This window comes from Lygodium microphyllum, chromosome 18 (genome assembly GCF_053477565.2).
Source record: "Lygodium microphyllum isolate KBCC chromosome 18, Lygodium_microphyllum_v1.1.10, whole genome shotgun sequence".
Lineage (NCBI taxonomy): Eukaryota > Viridiplantae > Streptophyta > Polypodiopsida > Schizaeales > Lygodiaceae > Lygodium > Lygodium microphyllum.
Window position 1 is genome coordinate 74754137 of NC_141152.1, and position 24130 is coordinate 74778266.

Genomic DNA, 24130 nt, shown 5'->3' on the forward strand with positions numbered 1-24130 from the left:
TTTGCACTTTGAATTATAGAGAACGAAGTAATAGAAAGAGAATGGCAGAGGGGAAAGAGAGGCACAAAGAGGGATAGGAAGAGAGGTTATTTCAATGTCTTGTTTTATGATTTTTTAATTTTCTATCTTTGATTTTGATTAAAACCATATGTGTTGAGTGCGAGTGGAGAGGAAATGAGAGAAAGACATAGAGAAAAGAAGGGAGGGAAAGGAAAAGAGAGAATAAGTGAGAGTGGGGAGGGAAGATGGGGGAGATAAATAAACATTTATAAAAAGAGAGGGGGAGGGAGAAGCAAAGAAGGATGAAGTGAGGCAGATAAAAAAAGAAAAAGAGAAAGAGAACAAAAACCTGTTGTTTGTCGTAACGTAGACTAAATGGAAAATGATGATGGTCGTGATGTGCAAGATTGCGAGGTGTATCTTAATCAGTATGACCTGTGTTCTTCCTCTCAGTGCAAGCTAGCAATTAGATGAAATTGTTGCTTGTCTATAGAACATGTACGATGCTTCAGCGAGTTCCAATCTCAGTGAGTTCCAATCAGAGATCATTGATCAGGCGATCTCAGAATTTGAGCAAATCGTTAAGAAAAGTGTGTATTAATCATGCCTTACATTCGCAAACTAATTGAATATCATATACAAAAACATTAAACATGCCTGTAAATTTTATACAGGTAGGTGATGTCTCATTCCAAGTAGGAATTCACCTATTGTGGCTAGTTAAAAGAGTTTGTGGGCATGTGATGGATGGAGTGCCTGAGCTAATCCACCAATTGAAAGGCATGACTCAGTCTCGACACCCTTGATACCAGAGGAGACAATCAACCTTTCGGACCTTCCTCCAATCTTGGAGCCTGAGATGGAGGCAATGATAGATGCATTGATTCCCATGGATGCTGAGTCATTTGATCTGCTCAGAGAGGAAACATCCATACCATTATATGATGATTGCCGAGTATCTTTTTTGCAGACGCTACTTGCGCTCCTAAGTATGCGAATAAAATATGGGTCGAGCGATGCTAGTGTGACCGACTTGTTTAGGTACATTCTATGTACGCTCTATTGATCTTTTTGACTCCATCATATGAAACACTTGTGTTTTTTCAAGGTGTTTTACAAATTTTTTTAAAGGTTACTAAAGTATCATATATTACCACTTGAAAATATGATTCTTAAGTCACATGATGATGCATAACATGTTTTACGAAAGCTTGACATGGACTACAATAGCATCCATGCATGTGTCAATGATTGCGTGATGTTTCGAGAAGACTACGGGACTATCGAGACATGTCCAAAGTGTGGTGCTCATAGGTATCAAACAAGACTTGCAAGGGCAAACCATCCCTCAAAAAATTCTTAGACACTTTCCACTTATACCACGTATACGTCACATGTTTCCTACTTTGAGCATGGCGAGCTTGACAATGTGGAATTCACAGAATAGATCCACAAGATAGAGTCCAACGAAATCAGTAGATTCACGCACATGGAGCCACATTGACTCTACCTTTCCAGGCTTTGTGCGGGAGCCAAGGAAACTTTGGCTTGGTCTTGCTATGGATGGTGTGAACCCATTTGGTCTCCGCTCAACTTCTTACAGTGTGTGGAATGTAGTCCTTGTTAACTATAGCATCCCACCATGGCGTTCTATGAAGAAAGGACACCTGATCCTTAGCATACTCATTTTTGGGCACTACAAAGTCAAGAATATGGATGTCTATCTCTGTCCATTAGTTGATGAGCTCAAGATTTTGTGGGAGGATGGGGTCACCATGGAAGATATGAGCAAGTGCGATGGTCGATGATATGTACGAGCCATTCTCATGTGGACCATGTGTGACTTTTTGGCATTTGGGAATGTGCTCAGGTAAGTAGGCTTTCATTCTCATTGGTGATATCTAACATAGCTCGTTCAAGTTTGTGTTGACTAAATAGGGGTGTTGGAATAGGTCTCGTTACCTTAGGTTATCATGCATGTCCATTGTGTGGGCCATAGTTAGACTCCCGAAGGTCATAAACCATGAAAAAGATGGTATATCAAGGACACGCCGCTTTCTTGTCGGAGAGTCATGAACAAAGGGAAGGTTTTCTTGGACGACCTCTAGCATGAATGAATGCCCAAAGCTGATACGAGTTGAAAATGGTCCACACTGAGTTACATCCAAATGGAATGCGACGGTTCTCAATTTTCTACGAGTTTTCGTATTTTGACCCACTTACAGATCAACTACTTGGGATCCCATGCATAATTTCAAGAATGTGGGCAGCTTATTATGGGACCACATCATATGAAAGAGAGACACTACATGGGCATGAATGGATTTGAAGGAGGTAGGCAAGATGGAGATACTTTGGCCACAATCAAGCACTCATGGTCGCTTGCAACTACCTCGTACTCCTTGGGTTCTGTCCACTAAAGAAAAGCACATTGTGAAGCAAATTATCAAGTCTATCGATGGGTATGATGTGTTCCCTCAGATCCGCTTTTTCTATCGCACTCCTTGGGTTCTATCCACTAAAGAAGAACGCATTGTGAAGCAAATTATTAGATCCCTGACGGGTATGATGTGTTCCCTCATATCTGCTTTTTCTAAAGACAATCAACTATCAAGGCTAAAATCCCATGATTGGCATAAAATATGTTAGGTTTGTACTGGCCTCGATTATAAGTGGCCTAAGTATTTTGCTATTTAGTGTTTAGTCGGTGTCCGTAATGCTTCTTCATTTGTGGCAGTTTGTACTACCGATCGCGATCGCGGGACGCCTCACTCCAAAAATACGTGGGGTAATTTACAAGTTGTAAAATTTAGTGCTATGGTCTGTCTCTTTAAGAAGTACCTTCCCACCAGCATGCTCACGATACAAACCCACCTGTTTGAGTATCTTGTAGATAAAGTGGAGATTTTGGGACCCGTCCCCATACGTTATGGATGTTCTTCTTGGAGTGCTTCATGAAAACCCTGAAAGGCTTTGTGTGACAACAACCTTGGCTAGAAGGTAGCATGGCTGAAGGTTGTGGCCAGTGTCAGAGGCATTAATGCATATTTCACAGTGGCTACCAACGGTGGATTCAGACAATAGTATGCTATGGTCATTGAAGGAAAATAATAGACTAATTGGAGATGTGGTGGTTGAAAATGGGGTAGAAAAAAGGATAGATGTTGCAATGGAGGAGAAAGTGAATCATTTTTATATGTTGCACCATGCATCCATGGAGACGTGGCTCGCTAAGTACAAGTATCCTGAAAAGATCGGGGGAAGAAGTGCAATCGGAACTTTGATGCAATACGCGCCATCAACCGATTCGATATCCTGAGGGCATGGAGGAGATGTCCCAGTTTATGTCTATGCAATGGTTACATGAAGCTTTGATTTCGCAGCTTCTCACGAAGGGGTGGAGGTCTCTACTAAGGAGAGAATTCTCGAGGGGATGTAGTTCGAAGATGACTACATGTTTTATAAGCCATCGTATCTAGATTTTATATGTGACAACTAATCTAACCGTTTCAATGTACTTACAAAATCTATAGTGTAGTATGGTCACGCAGGCAACATTATCGCGTTGAGCACATCGACCAAATGTGCTCCCACAATGGATTGTGGTGTCATGGAAAAGTTTGAGCAAGAGAACCGATGGTGAGCCACAAATCCAAATACCATTATAGATTAGATGGAATATTTTGAAAATTTGCAAAGTGTTATCTTAGTGGATTACCATAGCTTCTCCATGATCATATTCGATGTACTGTGGTTCAAAATGGTATTGGAAGGAGGTGAGGCAACCATTCGGTGAGGTCCATCTGGATTTCTAGAAATAGATTCCGAGAAAAGATGGATGGATCTACATGACATGTTTGTGTTGTGCCAACCCATTGTGAATAGATACATGAACTGTTTTTTTAAAATTTTCACGACAAAAAACAATCACAAATGTTGAATCACTCTTATATGTGATTTTGAACATGTAATTTACTATTCAAACCCTCGACAACCTTGATGGTAGTATGTTGTGCCATCAGCTTCTCGGAGTGCAAGAGTGTATGATGAAAGCAATGTTTCTAGTGTAGATGAGGAGAGTATGCAAGTGGAGGGGTTGATATTTCAGAGGGTGGAGGTCAAAGAGGGCTTGGAGCATGTAGAGTAGACAAACACGAGTAATGATGATGAAAAGATAGGAGGCCAAGAATTTTTTAAGAACGAATTGGACTTCTCCTTCTGTGGTGACCTATCTATAAACTCTAGTGTACGCGGAGTTGTGCCAGGAGATTGGCATGGGACCATAGGCTAGTTCATACTTACTACATCCATCTACTCAATTTGTTGAGGAATCACTTTTAAGGGTACTTTAGAATATGTATTTTAAGTAGCATAAAATTTTTTAGAGTTATATTACCGTACTTTACTTAAATTTTTATATTGATTATGCTAACATCATTTTTTGTCTGTGTAGGTTACCTTTGATGATATTTGGAGAGTAAGATAAGTCAAGGGATGAGCGACGAGGAGTTGCAGGAGATATTCACATATATGTCTCTAGATTAGATGGCCCAATTCACAAATATGGTGAACTAAGAGTTGTCTCAGACACCATCAGGCCGTTCCATGAGATCTACTTTAGCACGCTCTGATGCTTCGGTTTCTAGTAGACCAGGTCATAGCTCTAGACTAGGCTCGGATGGAGGGAGTGGTTCTGGGGGGTGTTGCAGAGATGTGAATCCTGTGAGCCTATTGTCAGCTCGAGATAAGGGTGCCACTCCTTGCTCTCGTAAGTACTGGTTCCAGAGAGGGTGGCTTAGGTGGGTGTTGTGGAGGTACCGATGCAATGTCTCCATCTTGTCGTTCTGGTGGATACATGTTACCTTTAGGATTTGCCACACTTATGAAAATATCTACTTCACTGACTTCGGCTTTTGCTCCAGCCGTCCATAGGTGGCACCGCTATGGATACTACTCTAAGAGATATTACCCCCGTGGATACACCAGATATATAGGGGTCTCCTAGTTATGCTGAGAAGCGCAATCATAGGTGGAAGATGACACATCTTAGAGGTACCCTAGAGGGGTATGGATAACTTACCTAGTACCTCGTAGATGATAGGATAGGTGTTGTGATCATGAATGATGAGGGGAGGAGGGTGATGTCTCGCATGAGGGACCATTGGAAAAATATACCCAAGTGGAGAAAGGATTGTATAGTGGAATCCTTGCATGAAGATTTTTCCGTACCTACTGTGGCATAGAGGTTTTCCACTGGGTGGATGATGGAGTGCATGCGTGCATATATGTCACATAGATGATCGGATGCACGCAAGGCACTCAAGAGTGTCACCTCAAAGCCCGACTGGCTAGACACATGATTGGTGGAGACTCACGGAGGAGGCTACAAATTATCCAGGATGTTGGCGACAACAACGGGAGGCAGTGAGGGCACGATTGGAGGTAGGAGTCATGCATCATCTCGGGAGTGGCAGCCACATGACTTATCTGGAGGACTTTGTAAGCTTTTCTTTTATTCTTTTCACTTTCTTATTTGTAATATCATGTGTACTGACAATCGTGTTTCTAAATAGTTGTATTCTATTTTCTTTGCAACACTCCATCACAAACCAAGATCCCACCCGCTTGGAGACTTGATATGCAGAGAGACACCATGTCACTACACTGATCGATAGACTGTATGCATGTGGCGGCCCAGTAAGTCAAGCATCTTTCTTGTCTATAGTTACTATTTTTTGAAAAATGCATTATGTATGATGGACTGATGTGTAGTTGTTCATTTTGCAAAATCTGTTCGATGCTCCTCTGCGTCTGGACAAGCTTTCAGATGGTGAGGATTTGTAGCTTGCACTTGGATTCATGGAGCGCATGCCCTCTTCTTTTTTGGTCCTATGATCAGGCATCTTTCATGTACTATTCCTTAGATGTACTTATCATCCTTTGGATCTTCTTGTGATAATTCCATGAGTTTTCATAAACAATTTTATGCTTATTCTATGTATCAGTCTTGTGGGTTCAATTACATTTTGCACTCGTCTTAACGACCATTGCGTACCCAACATGTAATTCATTTGTAGAATATTATACACCACATGGTGTTATATGTAGTAGGGCAGCTTGTTGCCCTTCCATTATTATTATTTCTCTGTAACCATCGCTATTAGTGTCGCTAATCTCCTTGCACACGTCACTATTAACGTCGTAATATACGTCGCAAACCGTCACTATATGTGTCGCTATTTGTGGTACAAAAGCTATAAAAATAGAGACCAAATAGTGACGGTTTTGTAGAGATGCTTATACCCACACTTGCAAATTTTTTAATGACCATTTGCATCGCTTTGAACATCGATATGAGGCTTGTATCTTGTAGTGTGCAAGATAGTTAATTTTTTTTTCAAAAACTAGCTTCTTGGAAAATATCAAATTGAGTATGTAATGTCAATAAAGGTTTTTAAGCAACTTTGTATAAAGAAGGGTGTCGATGCTAATGTATTATAGACGATTACCAATGGGGTTGTAGCTCAATGGTGGATGCGTGGGTTGAGTTCCATGGGTGTGTGAGTTCGAAACCTATGAGTACCTTGGTGGCATCTCTCTTGAAAGAGAATAAAAACCGCATTACAGAAAACATATTATAGAAGGTTTAGGTCATATTGCGTCATGCTTTGCAATATTGTCTTTAATGTGTACCTCATGTTTTGTGATATAGTCTACAGGATTGGAGGGGGGAAGGTCACTCTTGAATACATAAGTGCATCATATGGGTGCAGTAGAATATATTTTAAAACCTCATTTTTCAATTAGAAAACATTCACACACATCTAATATGGGCATTTGAGGTTGAATAATAAGGTTTGCTTTTATTTATGCAAAATTCACATATAAAGAGTCTTTAAATTAAGCCTAAGACGAACATGGTAGCATGCTTTACATACACTAAAATCGCTTATGGTTAATCAACCGATGAAAGCAAGTGATATCTTGATGCGCTTGCATGCTGTTTAAAATGTCATTCAATAGACATGAGGGCTGTTGGGTACTTTGGCTTGGAGTGGAAGATGGCACTATAAAGGGCTCATGCAAATTTTGAGGGCGAGGCAAAAAAGTTTGGGGGGAGAGAGAGAGAGAGAGAGAGAGAGAGAGAGAGAGAGCGGAGTGTATCTGTCTTAAGTGGTACTGGAACTGCTTTCACAATCTAAAAAACAATAGAAATACCGATGAAAAGAGTTGTTAGGAATGTAGTGCATGCGATGGTGAGAAAACGTAGAAATGCATGGTTGTGAGAGGAGGGTTGCACGACACACAGAGAAGAGCTTCATGTGCCCTTGTACTGGCCGGCCATGTATCACAGCAAGAACGTTCGTTTTGCTCTCGGAATCATAGGTAAACCCCAACATTAACCTCTCTCTCTCTCTCTCTCTCTCTCTCTCTCTCTCTCGCTCGCGTGTATATATATATATGTATATATTTCAGCTCCAATATTGTGCTATTGTCCTGACATAGGTAGATGTTCTGCACGTTGCTTTGTTTTTCTCTCTCAACTTACCTCTGAATAAAATAATAATAATAATAATAATCTCAGTTCTGGGTTGCCTTTGTTGTGGTCTGGTTGTGTGGACAGGACAGGCAACATCTCCTCCTGCGCTTTCTTCCTGTCGTCCGCGTAAGCTCCACTCGACTCGAATTCTCAATACAAATCATGAAAAGAAGTGTGTGTAAATTTCTGAATTTCGTTTATTATTAGGTTTCTAAAATACAATTCATGGGGTGCCGGTTGATCCGGGTATGGGAACGCTAAGGTCATTTGAATTCAGTCCTTCAAAAACCGAGGAAAGAAATCAAGAAGAAAGTATTGATGATTGAGGTTAATAAAAGGATTGATGCCAATCATCACGAAGAAGACACTTGTCGGTTTATCACTTGAGAGAGAGAGAGACACACACACAGGGCTCTAGTGTCGCTTATATACGAAATTCTTACATCCACGAGGCACCAAAACGACGTTGTTTAATAAACCTCTCATGTGCTTATAAACCTAGTAGATTACATTATAAATAAATCATAGGGCTTCTTGTATACAACACTCTCGTGTGCTTATAAACTTAGTAGATTATATATTTAATATTATAAATAAATTGTATTATTTTATAACTAAAGTATATAAAACATATGTTATATGTTATATATTTATGTAATGTCTTATCTAGTAGGTTTGTTAATTTTCTAATTGATTGTATTTCAATTTTAAAAGGTTATATTTTAATATTACACATATCATAATACTTTAAACAAAACCAACACCAGAATGGCCATTGGCCTTGCTTGGTCACCTCTGCCCACCATGCTAGTTGTGTACATGCTCCATTTGCCATTGGCTCGCTCAAAGTGATCACCACACTACTTGTATACATGCTTCAGCTGCCATTGGCTCACTCAGAGGTGACCACCACACTAGTTGTCTACATGCTCCGTCTGCCACCATTGACTCGCTTAGTCACCTAGTGGCTTGTGTGCATGCACGCATGCACAAAGAGAGAGAGAGAGAGAGAGAGAGAGAGAGAGAGAGAGAGAGAGAGAGAGAGAGAGAGAGAGAGTTGTGAGGGGTTTGTATGTTGCCACATGGCAAGTACTGTTATATGTATGGTTGCCACATGGCAAGCTCTCTTAGACTAGAGCCATTTTCCATTGTCCTCGCAAATAATAAAAGAAAAGAAGCAAATCCATCCATCCATGTACATACACATCTTAGCCTTTGGACACAAATAGAACCTAGGGTTTGAACTCATTCATCCTCAATTCTCAACCCACTAGGTTATGACCCTATTGGCTACACATGTTACTCTTTAGAACTTGGATGTCATCTCCAACCTCAAAGCCAGCCTTGTGCCTATGTGCTCCATAATACATATCAATGTTCAAGATTATGTGATTCTTTAATGGTTTTGAGAACTTAGTTCAATTTCCATGTAGATTACATCAAAATACAAAAAAAAAAGGGGACATTTGGGACATGCCTCTTCCAATGATCACCACCTCCATAACCATCATCATGACGGTCATAAACATTGCCCAAGTCAAAGGTGTCTTGTCTAACATTGTTATTCCTGATGGCCAAGTGGGGCATCATGTCATGGTCATGGAAGCAAGGGACCATGTTGTAGCATCCCCCAAATCGAAGGTGTTATGTTTACCATCAGTGTTCATGATGGCCAATATCATGCATATTAGTCACTGCAAGTAAGGGACCATGTTTTTAGCCCACTAGGCAATAAGCTATGTGGCAAAAGAAGGAAAAGGGGGGAAGGGGGCTAATTAGTGCTTGCTGACTCTCTTTGGAAGAGATCATGAGTGGGGAATCATGCATCCTGGTCACGGAAGTAAGGTGCCATGTTTCATGTAAGCAAGGGACCATGTTGTTAACTTGATGCATCTCATCCACCACTAGCCAATAAGTTGTGGCAAGAAAGGGGGGGGGGGGTAGCAAATTGGTGCTTGTTGATTTCTTTTGGAAGAGGTCATGAGTGGGGAGTGAGGATGAGGCATGGCCATATGGGCATGGCCGTATGTGTGGATGGTAAGTAGGATGAGATGATGAGTGAGCCAATAGGTCTAGCTTCAACCCTATCATGCAACCAGGCCATAGTGTAGATCCCTCTCAACCTCCTTCCATGTTGTGAGTAAGCCACACTTCCTTTCTTTTGGGTTTGGCATGTAGTGATAGGTTGGTGATGCATGTCCCTTCGCCTCCCATTGTATGCTTGCCACCTACATCTTTGGGCTTCATGGGATCATATCTCCTTTTCCTTTACTGAAATAATTGTACAAGATATTTAGACCCTATATATAGGGAAAACTAACCTATTGTGCTTATGAGAGAGATGTTAGATATGACCGATTTGTGTTAGTGATGGGGGAGTTAGGGTCGGTGAAGAAGAAAAGGAAGAAGATGAAGAATAGAAAAGAGGAGAGAGATAAGAAGGGAGCAAGAGAGAGCACGATAGAGAGTGATTTATTTTAAAAACGATGATTATATAAAGTATGAAAATTTTAAATAAAGCTTTATAAGGTTGCCACATGGTGGCTAGGGGCCTAAATGGCGGCCATGTGATAACTCTTCATAAAGCTTTGATTAATATATATTAATATAATAATAATAGATATAAGATGAGGCTTTCTCATTTCTAGTTGTTTGCAATATTTAGGGTTTAGAATAAATTAATAATAGATTGTATTGAAATGAGGGTCTATAAGATAATTATAGTCGGCCTACAAACAATGTATTCAAAGTTTCTCTTACATTAGAAGTTATCGTATAGGCAGATTACAAGCAATGTATTCAAAGTTGCACTTGTATTAGAAGATAAGTAATGTTGAAATGAGGGCTTTTCATCTATGGTTCAACCAAAAACAATATAAATCCTTCATTGAGAGGTGTAAATGATCAACTTTCATGAATTGGCCATGTAATAGTGATATTAGTTTGGCATTGTAAATTGCATGTGCTTCTATTTGACTCATTTAACATCGTCAGAAGACTTCACTAACATTTGGTGTGTTGTATCAATTTTTAGGCCAACAATATATAAGGTACTTCGAAACAAGACAACTGGAGGTTTATCAGGAGACCTATACGTGTTTATGCTCTTCAACTGCTTGCTTTGGATATTTTATGGCACACCTATCGTCCATCCAAACGACTTCTGGGTTTTAGCCACTAATGCATGCGGAGCATTTTTGGCAATCTTGTATATCATCCCTTTCCTTTACTATGGATCCAAGAAGCAACAGGTAGCACTGACTTATTTTCTCTTGATGAATTTGAATTGTAGATTTTTTAAGTCTAAAAGCTTCTCATGAATGAATATATGATAATATAATGCATTTCATGGATGTTGCTTCCATTTAAAAAAAAACTAATGCATAAAATTAGCATCTATCTTTACATTTTAAAAGTATGAGAGGATTAATAATTGAGCCTTTTTTGCTATTACTTATCTAAGGATAAATCTTTGATTGAGACACCCTTGAATTGAGTTATTATCTGTCTCATGATAAATATTCAATTGGGACACCCTTATATTTTGTACATTGTGAAGGTTTTAGTAGAGTGTGAGCTAGGAATATTTGGTTGGGCCAAGTTTTGGAGATTCATTGAATGTTTGGTTTCTAAGAGTAGGTGTACTATCTAAGCTAGCAAATGCACCCCCCTTGAGAGTTCTTTCTTTTAGAATTCATAGGTAGGGAACTCTCCTGAAATTTAGTTATGTAAGATCTAGGATGAAAATGCTTTTTAGAGAGCGGATCTTTTATGCAAATGCCCTTGAATGACATTGCTTTAGTAAAAGTCTTCAATCTTAATAGTGCTTGAAATTAAGAAAGTGTTAAGAATTCTCTCATAAATATATATTGCACCTTGTTAGATATTATATACACTAGCTATGATATGCAAGATCAAATTAGTTTCTCGTCCTAACCCCTATATATTTAGACCTCATTGATGGCAATGGTCCATTCCATTCTTTACATTAATTCTCAGAATTGTACTTTAGTCCTCCCAAGTTTCTTGCATGAAGAGAGTGTTCTGTAAAACCTCCAATGTTTTCCTAGTGGTTTCACCTTCTATTGCTACATCAATTAAACCCCATTATTGCAACTCTTTCACTTAAACAAAGGTAACTAAAAGTAAGAGTTTCATATGACTACAATGTATAAGGGGAAAGTTCCCAACATTCATTTCAAGCATCCATTCCTACTAGCATCCAAGTGGCTTAATCCCAAACTACGCAAGGACTCTTCTATATGACACTCAAATTTCAAATTGGTGACAACAGTATTGAGATAAACAATTTGCATATGGCCTTAGAAAATGTGTTGACCATCATATCAAGTCTTTACTAGCTCAACTATGAAATGTGTTGTGCTAGATGGGATATAATCCAAAAATGGAGAATAGAAATATGCTGCTAAGATATAGGGTTCCCCTTGCCCCTTTTAAGACAACCATCACAATTCAAAAAAGTACTATAACTAGTATCTAAAACAATTGTCATTATTGAATATGTGGTACCTTGTCACAAGCATGTGAAGCTACTTTGAGCCTTGGACATGATGGACATTGCATTTGAGGTAGTAGACATTAGTAGAACCTTAGAAGTTCACAATCTTAGAAGGTCAAATATGAAAGCTTTAATGCTAGGGCTTAGAGGAAGTTCACATGCTTGCAATATGCCTTAGGTGTAGCAAACCCATTCCTCAAGTTGAGCTTCTTGTAATAATCTACCATGAATATAAAATTGTAACTCCATAGACATTATCATTGCAATCACTTGCTTTGTTGAACAACACTTACTTCCTATCAAATGTTTCTTTTAGCTCAATTTAGAGGATGCTCAATAAGATTAGCTCCATTGGCTCACTTTCTAACCATTTTCAATCCTGTTTCTTGGAACAAAAATTGTGTTTTAATTTCTCAAAGTGGTAATAACAAATGAGACAACTTGCATTATGTTTCCACACATACACGAGATACACATAGATACATTATAAGTGTGTATATATGAATGAGAGAGAGAGAGAGAGAGCACTCCATAGCATAGTTTAATATTTTTCCTAATCATTTTTAAGTTTCGAGATGATTTTTGCGTATGCATAGCTACTTCTTTAATTCATTCTTTTCTATCACGCATCAAAGCTCACTCATTTAACCATCTTGGATGTCCTCATGCTAAGGGGCTTTGCTTAGCATCTTCATTGATCTTGACACACACGTTCAAACACAAGGGGATGCCTCCCCTCCAAATATACTCTTAAAGATGAGGCAAGAGGCAAGTTGGCATTTTGTTTGATCTCATTAGAAATCTCTTCTCAATGAATCTACCAATGAAGAGGACCAACAAAGTCTTGATTAGGTTAAAGGCTTGGACTTACATGAACATACCATAGGTGTCCAACCAAGTGATGCACCTAAGACTTGAGCTAATAGCCTCATGATTGTGAGCCTAGGTATTAATTGCTACACCATCACCATTGGGATGCAACTTGAAAGGAAGATAATCATTAAACCTAAATCTCTCACTTAAGTCAACCCGCTCGGGAGTCGGCGCTACGTAGTAAAAGAGGTTTCCCCATGGACCGTTTTTGAAAACATGATCTTTTGTCACTCACTATATGGACTTGTGCTGGTCAATTGACTTGCATGTGTCCCAACTCTAAGATACTCTTAGAGAAACTTCTCATGCAGCTCCTTGCAACATCGCTGAAAAGGAACAAAACTGTTGTGCATTCCTTCATCTTCCCATAAGCTTAGAAACTGGCCAGAGCAACGATAAGTTGTAGGTAGAGCAGGGAAAAAAATGTACACATGGAAAAAACTAAAGGGGATCTCGATAGATCCCTTAGTTTCCATATCTATTGTCTTTGCTTGCATGATGAGTTTCATCATTCGTGGTTCAATTCGTGTGTTTCAAAACTTGAAGGGATCTAGTGAAAAGGTCTTGTATTGAAATCTTTCAAACCTATCATTGTCTATATCGAAAAAAGGGAGACTTTGCCAAGTCCATGGATCCCTCAAAAAATGAGGGATCCATTGATCATAGTAAATCTAGGTGGTTTTTTTATTACTAGTGTGCTCCTTGTTTCTTGAATGGGATGGTTTCATTTGGTTCTTTTGCCACTAAAAAGAGGTAAAAAAGTATCATAGATGTCTTATCTGCCTATACATCATCCTCCATAAAGATGACACGATGATTGTTCAAAATACTCTTTAGTTTGTGGACGATGTAACTTGTAACCTTTGGTTTCAAAACTTTAATAAACAAATATACATTTCAGAGCCTTATTATTCACTTTTTTTTGCAATATCAAGCCTTATATGATATGGAGTGATTGAGTACAATGCTTTGATAGGGCACCTATTTAATACATAAGTTATGCACAAAATAGTCTCAATGCCAAAGACCATGTGACAAAGCTTGAATTTTAATCATACTTTCTACCGTCTCCATGGGAGATTTGTTATGTCTCTTACCATTTTCTTGTGGTATATATGGTAATGTGGATTTATATTTTATCCTCTAGGGGTTCACTATATATATCTACTATATCACTTGCATTCAAGGCCCATTTATAAATACCGTTATTTGTGATTTTTTTTCTGAATAAAACACAACCCTTTTCTATTGAATCTGTAAACACCCCCTTTATATGGCAATATTGTATATGTAAAAAAAAGTCTAAAAATGGTACTTGAGTAATCCCTTATATTGAACCCACATGATACATGCATGTATTTATAAGTGACCCCTTGAGGCTTTATCCCACATTCATCCAAAAATACAATAAACTCTTAATACATATACTCCTCGTCGCGATTAAATCTAAGAGTGTCCACTTTAGAGCTTAATATATTTTTTGTCAATATACAAATAGTTTGAAGACAAATACTTTAGACTTAGCTTTTAGAGGATACAACCATGCATATCCAAATGCATCATTAATAAAATACTTAAAGTAAATCTAATTGCTTAAAGAAGGTGTTTGTAGGTCGAACAAATAACTTTGTATAAGCTACATTTACAAGTTTGGAAAGGGAGTATGCTGCATTTTACTCGATATATAGATCTTATAGATATGGTTTACATGTATCTCAAGTGTCATGCATGCTATATTAACTTATGAATTTACAACTGCACATACCGTACCTTCCACGTAGTCCTTATAATTGCAAAGTTTGTACAATCCACAATGGAGAGAAGTAGATATAACAATTGAATCACCACATGAAAGATCATGAATAGTATATTTATCATCACAACTTTGACAATCAAGCCAATCTTGGCGAGTAGATCCTAATCACAAATTCTTTTTTATCTTTGGTATATACAAAAAATTTAAAAGTGTGAAAGTACTACTATTAGTAGAATCAACATAAATTTATCAACTCCTTCAATAGGATAAGGGGAGTCATTGGCACATATGAACGGTACTATCCTTAGGAACAAACTAAGTTACAAAATAATGTGCTTAGTGCCACCTTTGCCAAAGTATCACACATCTAAATCCACAGTAGATATACAAGAACCATATGTCAAAGGGTCATAACCACATTTCACACTTTATGCCCATTCTATATCTTACACAGTGTTTACAAACTTTGAATTAGAAGAAGAGTATTTCCAATAATTGTACTAGCCTCTTTTTTCTTAGTCTCTTTTTTCTTAGTCTCTTTCATAGACAATTTATGATGATAGTCCTTATTAATATGATCTCTTACCCTACAATGCTTGTAAAAGTCTCTCTTAATTTTCTTCTCATGATTTATCAACCTTCTTTGTCTTAACAATGATTTTAGATTTTTGCTTACTAGTAGAAAATGTATCCTTTCCTTTATAGGTCTTTTGACTAGCCACAAAAGCTTGATCTATGATATGCATATTTGAAATATTTTGCTAATATTTGTCTTATTGTAACAAAAATAGAATTCTACTTATCAAATGATAAATAATTTGTATTAGCTTTTATAATCAAACAAACTAAAAACACAACTCGGATATGAATAAAAAAGATAGTTCAAAACAATTTGTACAAGTGAACTATTGGGAAAATTTTCATTTACAATAATAAAGTGCTCCTTAAGATATTTGATCTTTGTTAAAAAACTATCCATATAGTCACCATCATCCATGTGTTCAATTGCTTATGTAGGTAAGCAATACATGCCTCACTTATTTCTTGATAGAGTCAAAAACATATCCCAAGCATCTTCAACTACTTTGCATGAGAAAAAGTGTGATATTGTGGTACATCTAATAGATAGCACAATCAAAGTATCATTCTACACATATCTACTATCCAAATGAATCTTCTTAATAGTAGAGGTAATGATACTCTAGAATTAACTATAACAACAACATTTATATCTACCATGATAGTAGCTTTCGTGCTAGAATAGGATGCACGTTAATCCTCTACACAATGTTCCACAATCCTTTTGCAACCAATACATGATGCATCACATAAGCCCATAGTGGACAGTTGATTCCATCTAACTTATCCTTAATAGCTAGAGTAGAGAATATACAACTGCACTTGATGCAAAAGTTGTGGATATAGAGGAAAATCCACAAAAAACTCATGCACAAAGTAGAGTGCAAAAGGCCTTGCTTGTAAAAAAAAAAACCATCAAAATTCTACACAAAAGGATAAAATAGCATTTGTAGTATTACTAGTAGAGCAAATAGAGACTGAAGAAAATTTGATGATACCAAGCCTTACGGCCACCCCCACAATACTTGTCAACTTGTAGATGCTAGTCACAACTCATCATAGAGGAGATGAAGTGGAGGGTATTGAGAACTTTACCCAAGAATCCCAAGAAGCCAAATCTTACTCTAATATCAAATGTATTATTTAGGGGTTGTAGGAATGCATTCACATTGCTTGTAGAAGAAAAAATTTGAGAGTACATAACACAAAGTGTATATAGTAGTTTGTAGTATCAATATACAAGACTTACAATATCATGCTTTTCCTAGAGTGAATAGATATATGAACATCACGTGAAAAAACCTCCTAGTGAGGGAAAAAGATGACATGATGGTCCTAACAATAAGCTTGACATATCATATAAATTCTCATTCAAAAGATGTTAATGTTTGACTCATCCTCCTCAATCACATTAACTTTGCAATATCATCAACAACACATTCTTAATACCATTAGGTAATGGAAAACCTTGTATAGCTTGAGATCCAAACAATATGTCAGATAGCCTTTCCTAATGACTCAATGTTAGATCAAAATAGTCCCTCAAATAGCCATTCAAATGGATTCTTGTTGAAGCATTCATGTGCAAACATCCATCTATATTATAATACTTTTCCAAATCCCATATTTTTAGGAGTAAGGAGAACCAATTCCCTCCTTAATCTTTTGTAGGTGACATCAAGGTCAAGATTGATCATAAAAAATCCTTTGTGTGAGGAAAAAGCACGATCAATTGAGAATATCATATTTGAGAGAGCTTCATGTATATTCCTTTTGTGTGGACAAAGTCAAGTAATGTTTTGGAAATGAAATCAACTAACATAGGCGTAATCCTTAGAATTAATACCTTTTCTCAAGACTTTGAATGACCCATTTGACATACTATCTATTTCTCAAGATTTTAAAATATTAACCTAATAACACTTGCATTGATGGAATAGCACGTGCATTGATGGAAGAAGAGAGAGTCTCTCCTTCGTTAATCACATTCAACAAGTTACATAAATCCTTACCATAGATATCCCACATGAATTGGAAGAATTCATGAACAAGTTACACAAATTCTTCTTATTCATGCAAGAATGCCTCAGTATTAGACAATAACAAAGATGGAAAAGGATTAGCATGATTGAGAAACATAGTATTGAAAAGTCCATTACAAGAAATAAGAGCAAAAGGGTAAAATTTCTTCTTATTTCAGCCTATTTTTTCCAAAACATTAATCGTCATACCAATTTTCTTATTGTGTAAGAGCTTTATACCTTGCATGCTTCAAGAAAGAAAGTTCAAGAAATGAGCTTGATACATTAGGATAGAGGTACTAGCCCAAAGGGTAAAGTCATGACTCTAAGCTTCCAACAATGTACACTACTATAGAGGAATGTATCCACCAAGCTGCACTAGTAAGGTAGACTCTATTAAGCCTTAACAACCTCCATGTAGTGTTGGAATGCTTGCTATGCTATGAAAATATTTTAGCTCCTACTCTCACTTGTGGGCAAGAAATTTTAAGGAGAATAAAAAATATTCTAGTTAGTAACCCTAAAGATCACACAAGTATCAACATTTACATAGCCAATCTCTCCCATAATACCTTTCTTTTAGAAAATGTATATGGACCATAGATAGACTTCAAGAAGATTATGGTACCTTGGATCTCAAAGAAAATTGGATTGTCATTAGTGAAGTGGCAAAAGCGGTAGGGCCTAAGATATTTTTTGCAAAAGATAGCATTATCCCTAGTACTCAAAACAAGTGCTTCAAAAAAAGTTCATAATCTTTCAATCCTAAGGGAAAAATTCAAAATAAAACCTGGCATATTAGAAAAAAACAATGAACACAAGTAAAAAAAAGTCCATAACCTTTCCATCTGGAAGGAAAATTTCAAAATAAAACTTGGCATATTAGAAGATAACAATGAACACAAGTAAAAGAGAGAGAATAGGAGAGGATAACAATTTTCTATTATATGAAAGTATATAGTTGATGATTGAAGATTTTATCTGCCCATGTGCTCCAACAATTTTTGGTGGTGATATAGCATGCATGTGCATGTGAATGTGCATGTGTGCACATGCACACCCCCATAAACATACATAATGTTGGTGATGAACTAGTCATATGTGGTTTGCCTTTGGCTCATTGCTCATGTGATCCAACCAACCCACTGGCACCACCCACATATAAAACATACGATAGTCTAGGGGACAATTCAAGGAATATTCCCTATGTTGTTGGGTGGAGGGCTCCTATACTTGAGCCCTCTCTAAACCCTGAGTTGAGGCTAGCCTCGAGCACCATGGGGTATGTGTAGATTTGATAACATGTCACCCAGAGTATTCCACTACCTTCATTAATTGTTTCCCACTAACCCAACAATCAAATTCATGCTATATTGTCTCATAAAACCATCTAATCTACAAGCTTACAACCCTTCCAATGTCTAAACTAGAAACCCTACCAATTTCCAGTGTCCATCATGGCTTCTCTTCATTTCAGGGCCTTACAACATTGGCTACTTGGAGCATAGACATTTAAGTGACCAAATGATCTTCCTTACCATTCACATAATGTAAAGTAATGTTATCATTAGATTTCATGTGCTTGATAACATTTTCTAAGCAGTCCATCTAGACTTGAAAAACAAAGTCCTGTAGTCTTCCAAGACAAAAGGTGGATCTTCTTCATAGGTATAGGAAAATTATAGAATTAGATTCCAATGCTTTCAAAGGTGCATCTAGAGAATTTGAACCCTTGCCTCTTAGTAGCCACTTTTTAAATAGAAATTTAAGCTTAGGTTTTCCCCTACCATGGGAGATGTGAGATGCCTCCTTCCCTTTGTCTACATGAACAACTACTTGTTCTTAAGGTTTTCTACTTCAATTGACACCATGGAAGGAGGATCTTGCTTCTCATCATATTGTTTAGTTTTCTCATTATCCTTCTTCTTTGGTCAAGCTCTTTCAAAATGCCCATTCTCCATGCCTATATCATATGTATAGAGGAAATACTGAAAATTAGACCACATAGAACACCTCAATCTAACTAGTGTCCACCAATTTAGCATCTCAAGTTGCCTTAACTTAAAGGAATACATGTTTTCCTTTCGTCCTTTAGATTAGAGACATGTATTAGAAGGAACTTCAATCCATAATACTATAGAATACACTTCTCTAGATTGGCTTGGAGACCATGAAAGGACACCCATACTTGACATTAAGACATAACAACATTTTCAAAGAAAAAACTTGTTGAGCATGGGAGATAATGGACCAAATTTTCCTTTGAAAATAATTGGAAATGAGAGCATTCTATCCCTCTCATTTTGATAACCCACAATAACTTGAAAAATACATTTTCTAGTAAACTAATGCTAGACAAGATTGCAACAAGCCTAAAAGAGTAACACATAGTGAACTCATCTTATAAGGGAAGCTTTCCCAATAAAGTACATGCACAAATCACAAGTTGCATAGTCAAAATAATAAGTGCAAAGAGAATCTAGAGAAGCTAATATCCACATTACGAAAAAAACACCATTCTCTTACTAAAATTAATGTTTTGTAAACTAGCAACCTTTCCTAAAAGACTCAATGGGCATCATATGAGGGTCTCTTAGCTTGGTCCACATAGGAGACTCCCTCCATTGCCACAACATCCTTGATTCAATATGAGCATGGGGATCCTCAACCTAGGTCTCTTTCCTTTTTTTTTTTGGGTAATGCAAGATATTATATTTCATTCAATGAAGTATTTACATCACCCCTAGTATTGGGGATGAATAGTAAGTTGCGCTTTTTTAAAAAGCTTAGCATTAGGCTTAAGGGCCTCACCCATGTTGGCCATCGTTTTAATCAAAATGGCAGCATTAGCAAAGATGGTGTTGTAGAGACTAGCACAGGAGAGATACATTTCCTTGGTTTGACCAAAAACAATATTGTTCATGAGGTTCCATATATTAAGCAAGGTGGTTCCTATGAGGGCACTCCATATCTTTTGAGTCTCTTAAGAGCATGAGTGCTTCCATCCAATTAATTGCATGATGCAAGTTCATACCCTCCATGGGCCTCCTAATAGGGGGTCGAGCCTCATGGCAATCCCAAAAAGCATGTTTAACTATATTACTTCTTTCCTTCTGCATGCATGCAGAAGGCGCACATGGGTGAGACATACATGACCTTAGCTTGTTCGCTTCAAATCGTTTTTACAAAAATTGAGATGCCGAGTTTCTAACGTAGCATCGGGTGTCCTCCCATCATTTTTGACGGTTTCTGCCATGGAAAACCTCCCTTGTCTAGATCTTCCAAGGACGCATTTGATGAATTGAGTTCTCGATGGATCAAATCACGCGAGAGGCAAAGCCTTCTTGTTACTTGTACTCTTGTTCTACAAATGTGATACCTTTCACTTTGGCTTTTGGAGCTTATGATGCATTATTAATATGGAGCATTGATGTTTGAACGATGCATGGGTTTGGGTCTATTGAGAATATGCTATCTTTTTCCTTTCATTGGCACAAAAGACACCTTGAAGGCACTATCGTGCTCCTTGTATTAATTGGAGAAATAGCTCTTGTGTTATGTTGGATAGCTACTATCTAAATATGATGGATTGTGGTATCCACAAAAGTGGTTCCCTATGGACTTTTTTGGATCAACTTGTTTTCTGGCACTACAAAGATTGCTCCAAGGCTCGTGACTACCATGAATTGCATCTACCAAGTTATAAAACCAAGCCACAACGCTTTCACCTTGTCTCTTCTTGTCGGGTTGGGTTTTTTCCCTCATTGCTCTTCATGTCAAGTTGTAACTAGGGTTTTCCCCTCACTACTCGAATGGCAACGTCTTTGGATGTGAATGCCATTTAGCAACACATGAGCATTGAATTCTTAGCATCCCATCTTAAACAAGTCAAATGTGATATTATTGACTTGCTTTGCATATACTATACCATTATGTGGACTAGGTTTAGAGAATGAGTGAAACATGCTCAAGTCTTGGGGGGGGGGGGGGGGGGGGGGATCACTCATAACTATGTAAGTCTCACATGGATTCAATAGAAGGGATTTTAAAGGTCCATTTTTAAAACTTTTTTTTAATAGACAAAAGGGTATCATTAATAGGGATATTTGTAAGTTGAATAGAAAAAGGGTTTGTTTTATTCATGATAAATTTACGATAACGGGTTTTTAATTAGGCCTTGGATGCATGAGATAGTAAGGCTTTATATATAGTGAACCTTTGGAAGCAAAAATTCTATTTTTTAAAGTTTTTTCATCCTAGTTAAAATGTGACATGTATGGTGAAGCTACCATGTAGTGCTTGGAGAAATTGAAGCTTCAAAAATTGCAATTGTGAGCATACATGTAGGTAATAATTACTCACAAGTTGAAATTGCAATGCTTTGCAGTTTGTAATGGCTTTGGAGTTGGCTATCACTTTCTTTGTATTCTTGTTACTAGTAGGGCTACTACTTAAGATTGAAGATAGCCAAAGCACAAGGATCACCGTTGTTGGCATAACATGTGTGATTATTAGCAGCTTCATGCACCTATCATTGCTATCTCAAATGGTAATATTGCTATTTTTAATCCCATGTTAAGTAGGTATTAATATTGTTACTTCTTTCTCAAGGAATTGATACTTTAATTTGGGACATTGAGTAAAACTATAAAAAACAATGTTTTTCTTCTCAAGGGATTGATTTTGAGGACAAAAAATCCAAGATACATGCACCCTTACTCTTCAATTGGGGCCTTTATGAAAGGAGCTATTTGGAGTGCATATGGAGTCATCGACTTAGACTTATATATATTGGTAAGGTCACATAATAACTATTGCTTTTGGTTATATGGAATTTTCATTTTTACACCAATTTTGAATTTTCTTTTGAAACTTTTGCACTTTGATAGATTCCAAACGGAGTAGGTGTGATTATTGGATTGTTTCAATGCACCATATTTGTGGCTATAATGATGGTAACATCAAAGAAAAATATCTCTAGTATTGAACCTACCTCTAGTTTCATAGAGCTTTTCTTGAAAAAGTGTGTTGGTTTTCCTTTAAATCCAACCAAAATTTTAGATCACAATCACAATAATGATAATGTGGTAGTAATTGTTAATCAAAACAACTCTAAAGATGGGAAAGATGTGCAAAAGAATGATCAGAGTGAGCCTCTTCATGAAATCCCATCTTCTACATTACAAAATACATTTGCAAACATGGAGTGTTTATGATCCTTTTTCATTTTGATACTATATTTGTAATAATGTCACTTTCAAATGTCTCATTAATTCTTATGTCTTTTTAAATTTATGACACACACACACACACACACGCACACACGCACGCATGCACGCACACGCACACACACGCACGCACGCACACACACACACACACACACACACAGAGCATGCATGTGCACATGTGTGTATTCATCTAATATCTTATGCATATTGTTGAAACCATTCAGGCACATTTTTGAGTGTGCATAAATGATTATAGCTAAAAGGTTTAAGTACATAATACTTTGAGAGTGTCATATGGTATCTAATAGAATTTTTCAGGCACTATAACTTGTAGCTCACTACATTGTCTTATAACTACTGTGGCTATTGTAACAAATATTACTATGTAGCACATATGGCATACATGATGTCTACCATGAAACATGAGTTGAGAGACAAGTCTATAATCCTTTCAAAAGATTAATAGGTAGCATAACTATGGAAGCATGTACCCATAACAAACCCTTGTATTCAACGTTCCATTTATCACCATATATACCTAGAGAAGTTGTGACATAAGGATATTGTGGCCTTGTCCACAATCAATAGAAACTAATGTTATGGTTTGTGTATTAGTGACTAAAAATGTGGGATGTGAGCATACTAAGGAAGGCAACAAGGAACATAGAAAGATACTACTCATAATTAGTAACAACCTTGTGGAAGTGGAGAATACTAAGAAAGGCAGTAAGGAACAATGAGATATACTACTCCTTATTCACTATTTCTTGAAAGTAAGCGCTTTGATATGGATAATGTAGATGGTGTGTGTGGGTATAAGCATGTGAATCCAATTTATACAAGGTATGTGTATTATATGGATAAAGCTTGTTTCCCACAAAGAAATAAAAAAATATTCACACAACATAAATTTAAGTGACAATTCTTCAAAATGCTTAATGTAGATGCTATGTATGGGTCTAAGCATGTGAAACCACTTCATACAAGGTATGTGTATTATATGGATAAATCTTGTTTCCCATTAAAAAATATTCACACGATATAAATTTAAGTTTCAATTCTTTAAAATTCTTATACAACACCATATTTTCCTATAATTCATCATATTCAAGGTGCATCTTAGCATAGGTGTAGTCAAGTAGTTGCATAAGATATAGCATGATAAAGCATCATGCAACCATATAGATCTAGAAATGACACCCATTCATATTTGCTAAGGGTGGAGGGCCTAATCATCTTTAACTTGGTCAATTATTTATTTGATCAGGTTGAAATCAATTTTGTTCAAATAATTCATGTAGCCTGCATACCTAAATAAGGGCATCTCCTTTCTTGCTTGAGATAAGTGAAGCCCAAGGATTACATTGGTGAAGTGGAGGGGATTAGGTGGATTGTAGATTCCATGACTTGGCTTAAAATAATTTTAAACTTGATGCTTTGGGTGTGGGGGTCAAGTTGAGCTCAATTATGGGCTTAGTATATTTAAATTTTGTACCTTGTTTGATGTTAAGATCATAATACTTTTGGTCAATTTTATGTGTAAATTTGGAAGGGATTAATTATTATTTTGGTTCCCTCTATGTTCTTGAAATGGAGGGTGGGGTGTGAAACAAA

At 37.1% G+C, this 24130-nt stretch overlaps 1 protein-coding gene across 1 annotated transcript; it reads left to right on the forward strand.

Annotated features, from left to right (window-relative positions):
* Positions 1–7224: 7224 nt before the first annotated feature.
* LOC148021029 (bidirectional sugar transporter SWEET7b-like) lies at positions 7225–22504 on the forward strand. Its single transcript, XM_087698200.1, has 6 exons — positions 7225–7386; positions 7625–7666; positions 10575–10791; positions 21676–21837; positions 21963–22082; positions 22178–22504. Exons 1-6 carry the CDS (start codon positions 7277–7279, stop codon positions 22502–22504), a joined length of 978 nt encoding a protein of 325 aa, XP_087554326.1. The 5' UTR covers positions 7225–7276.
* Positions 22505–24130: the final 1626 nt, after the last annotated feature.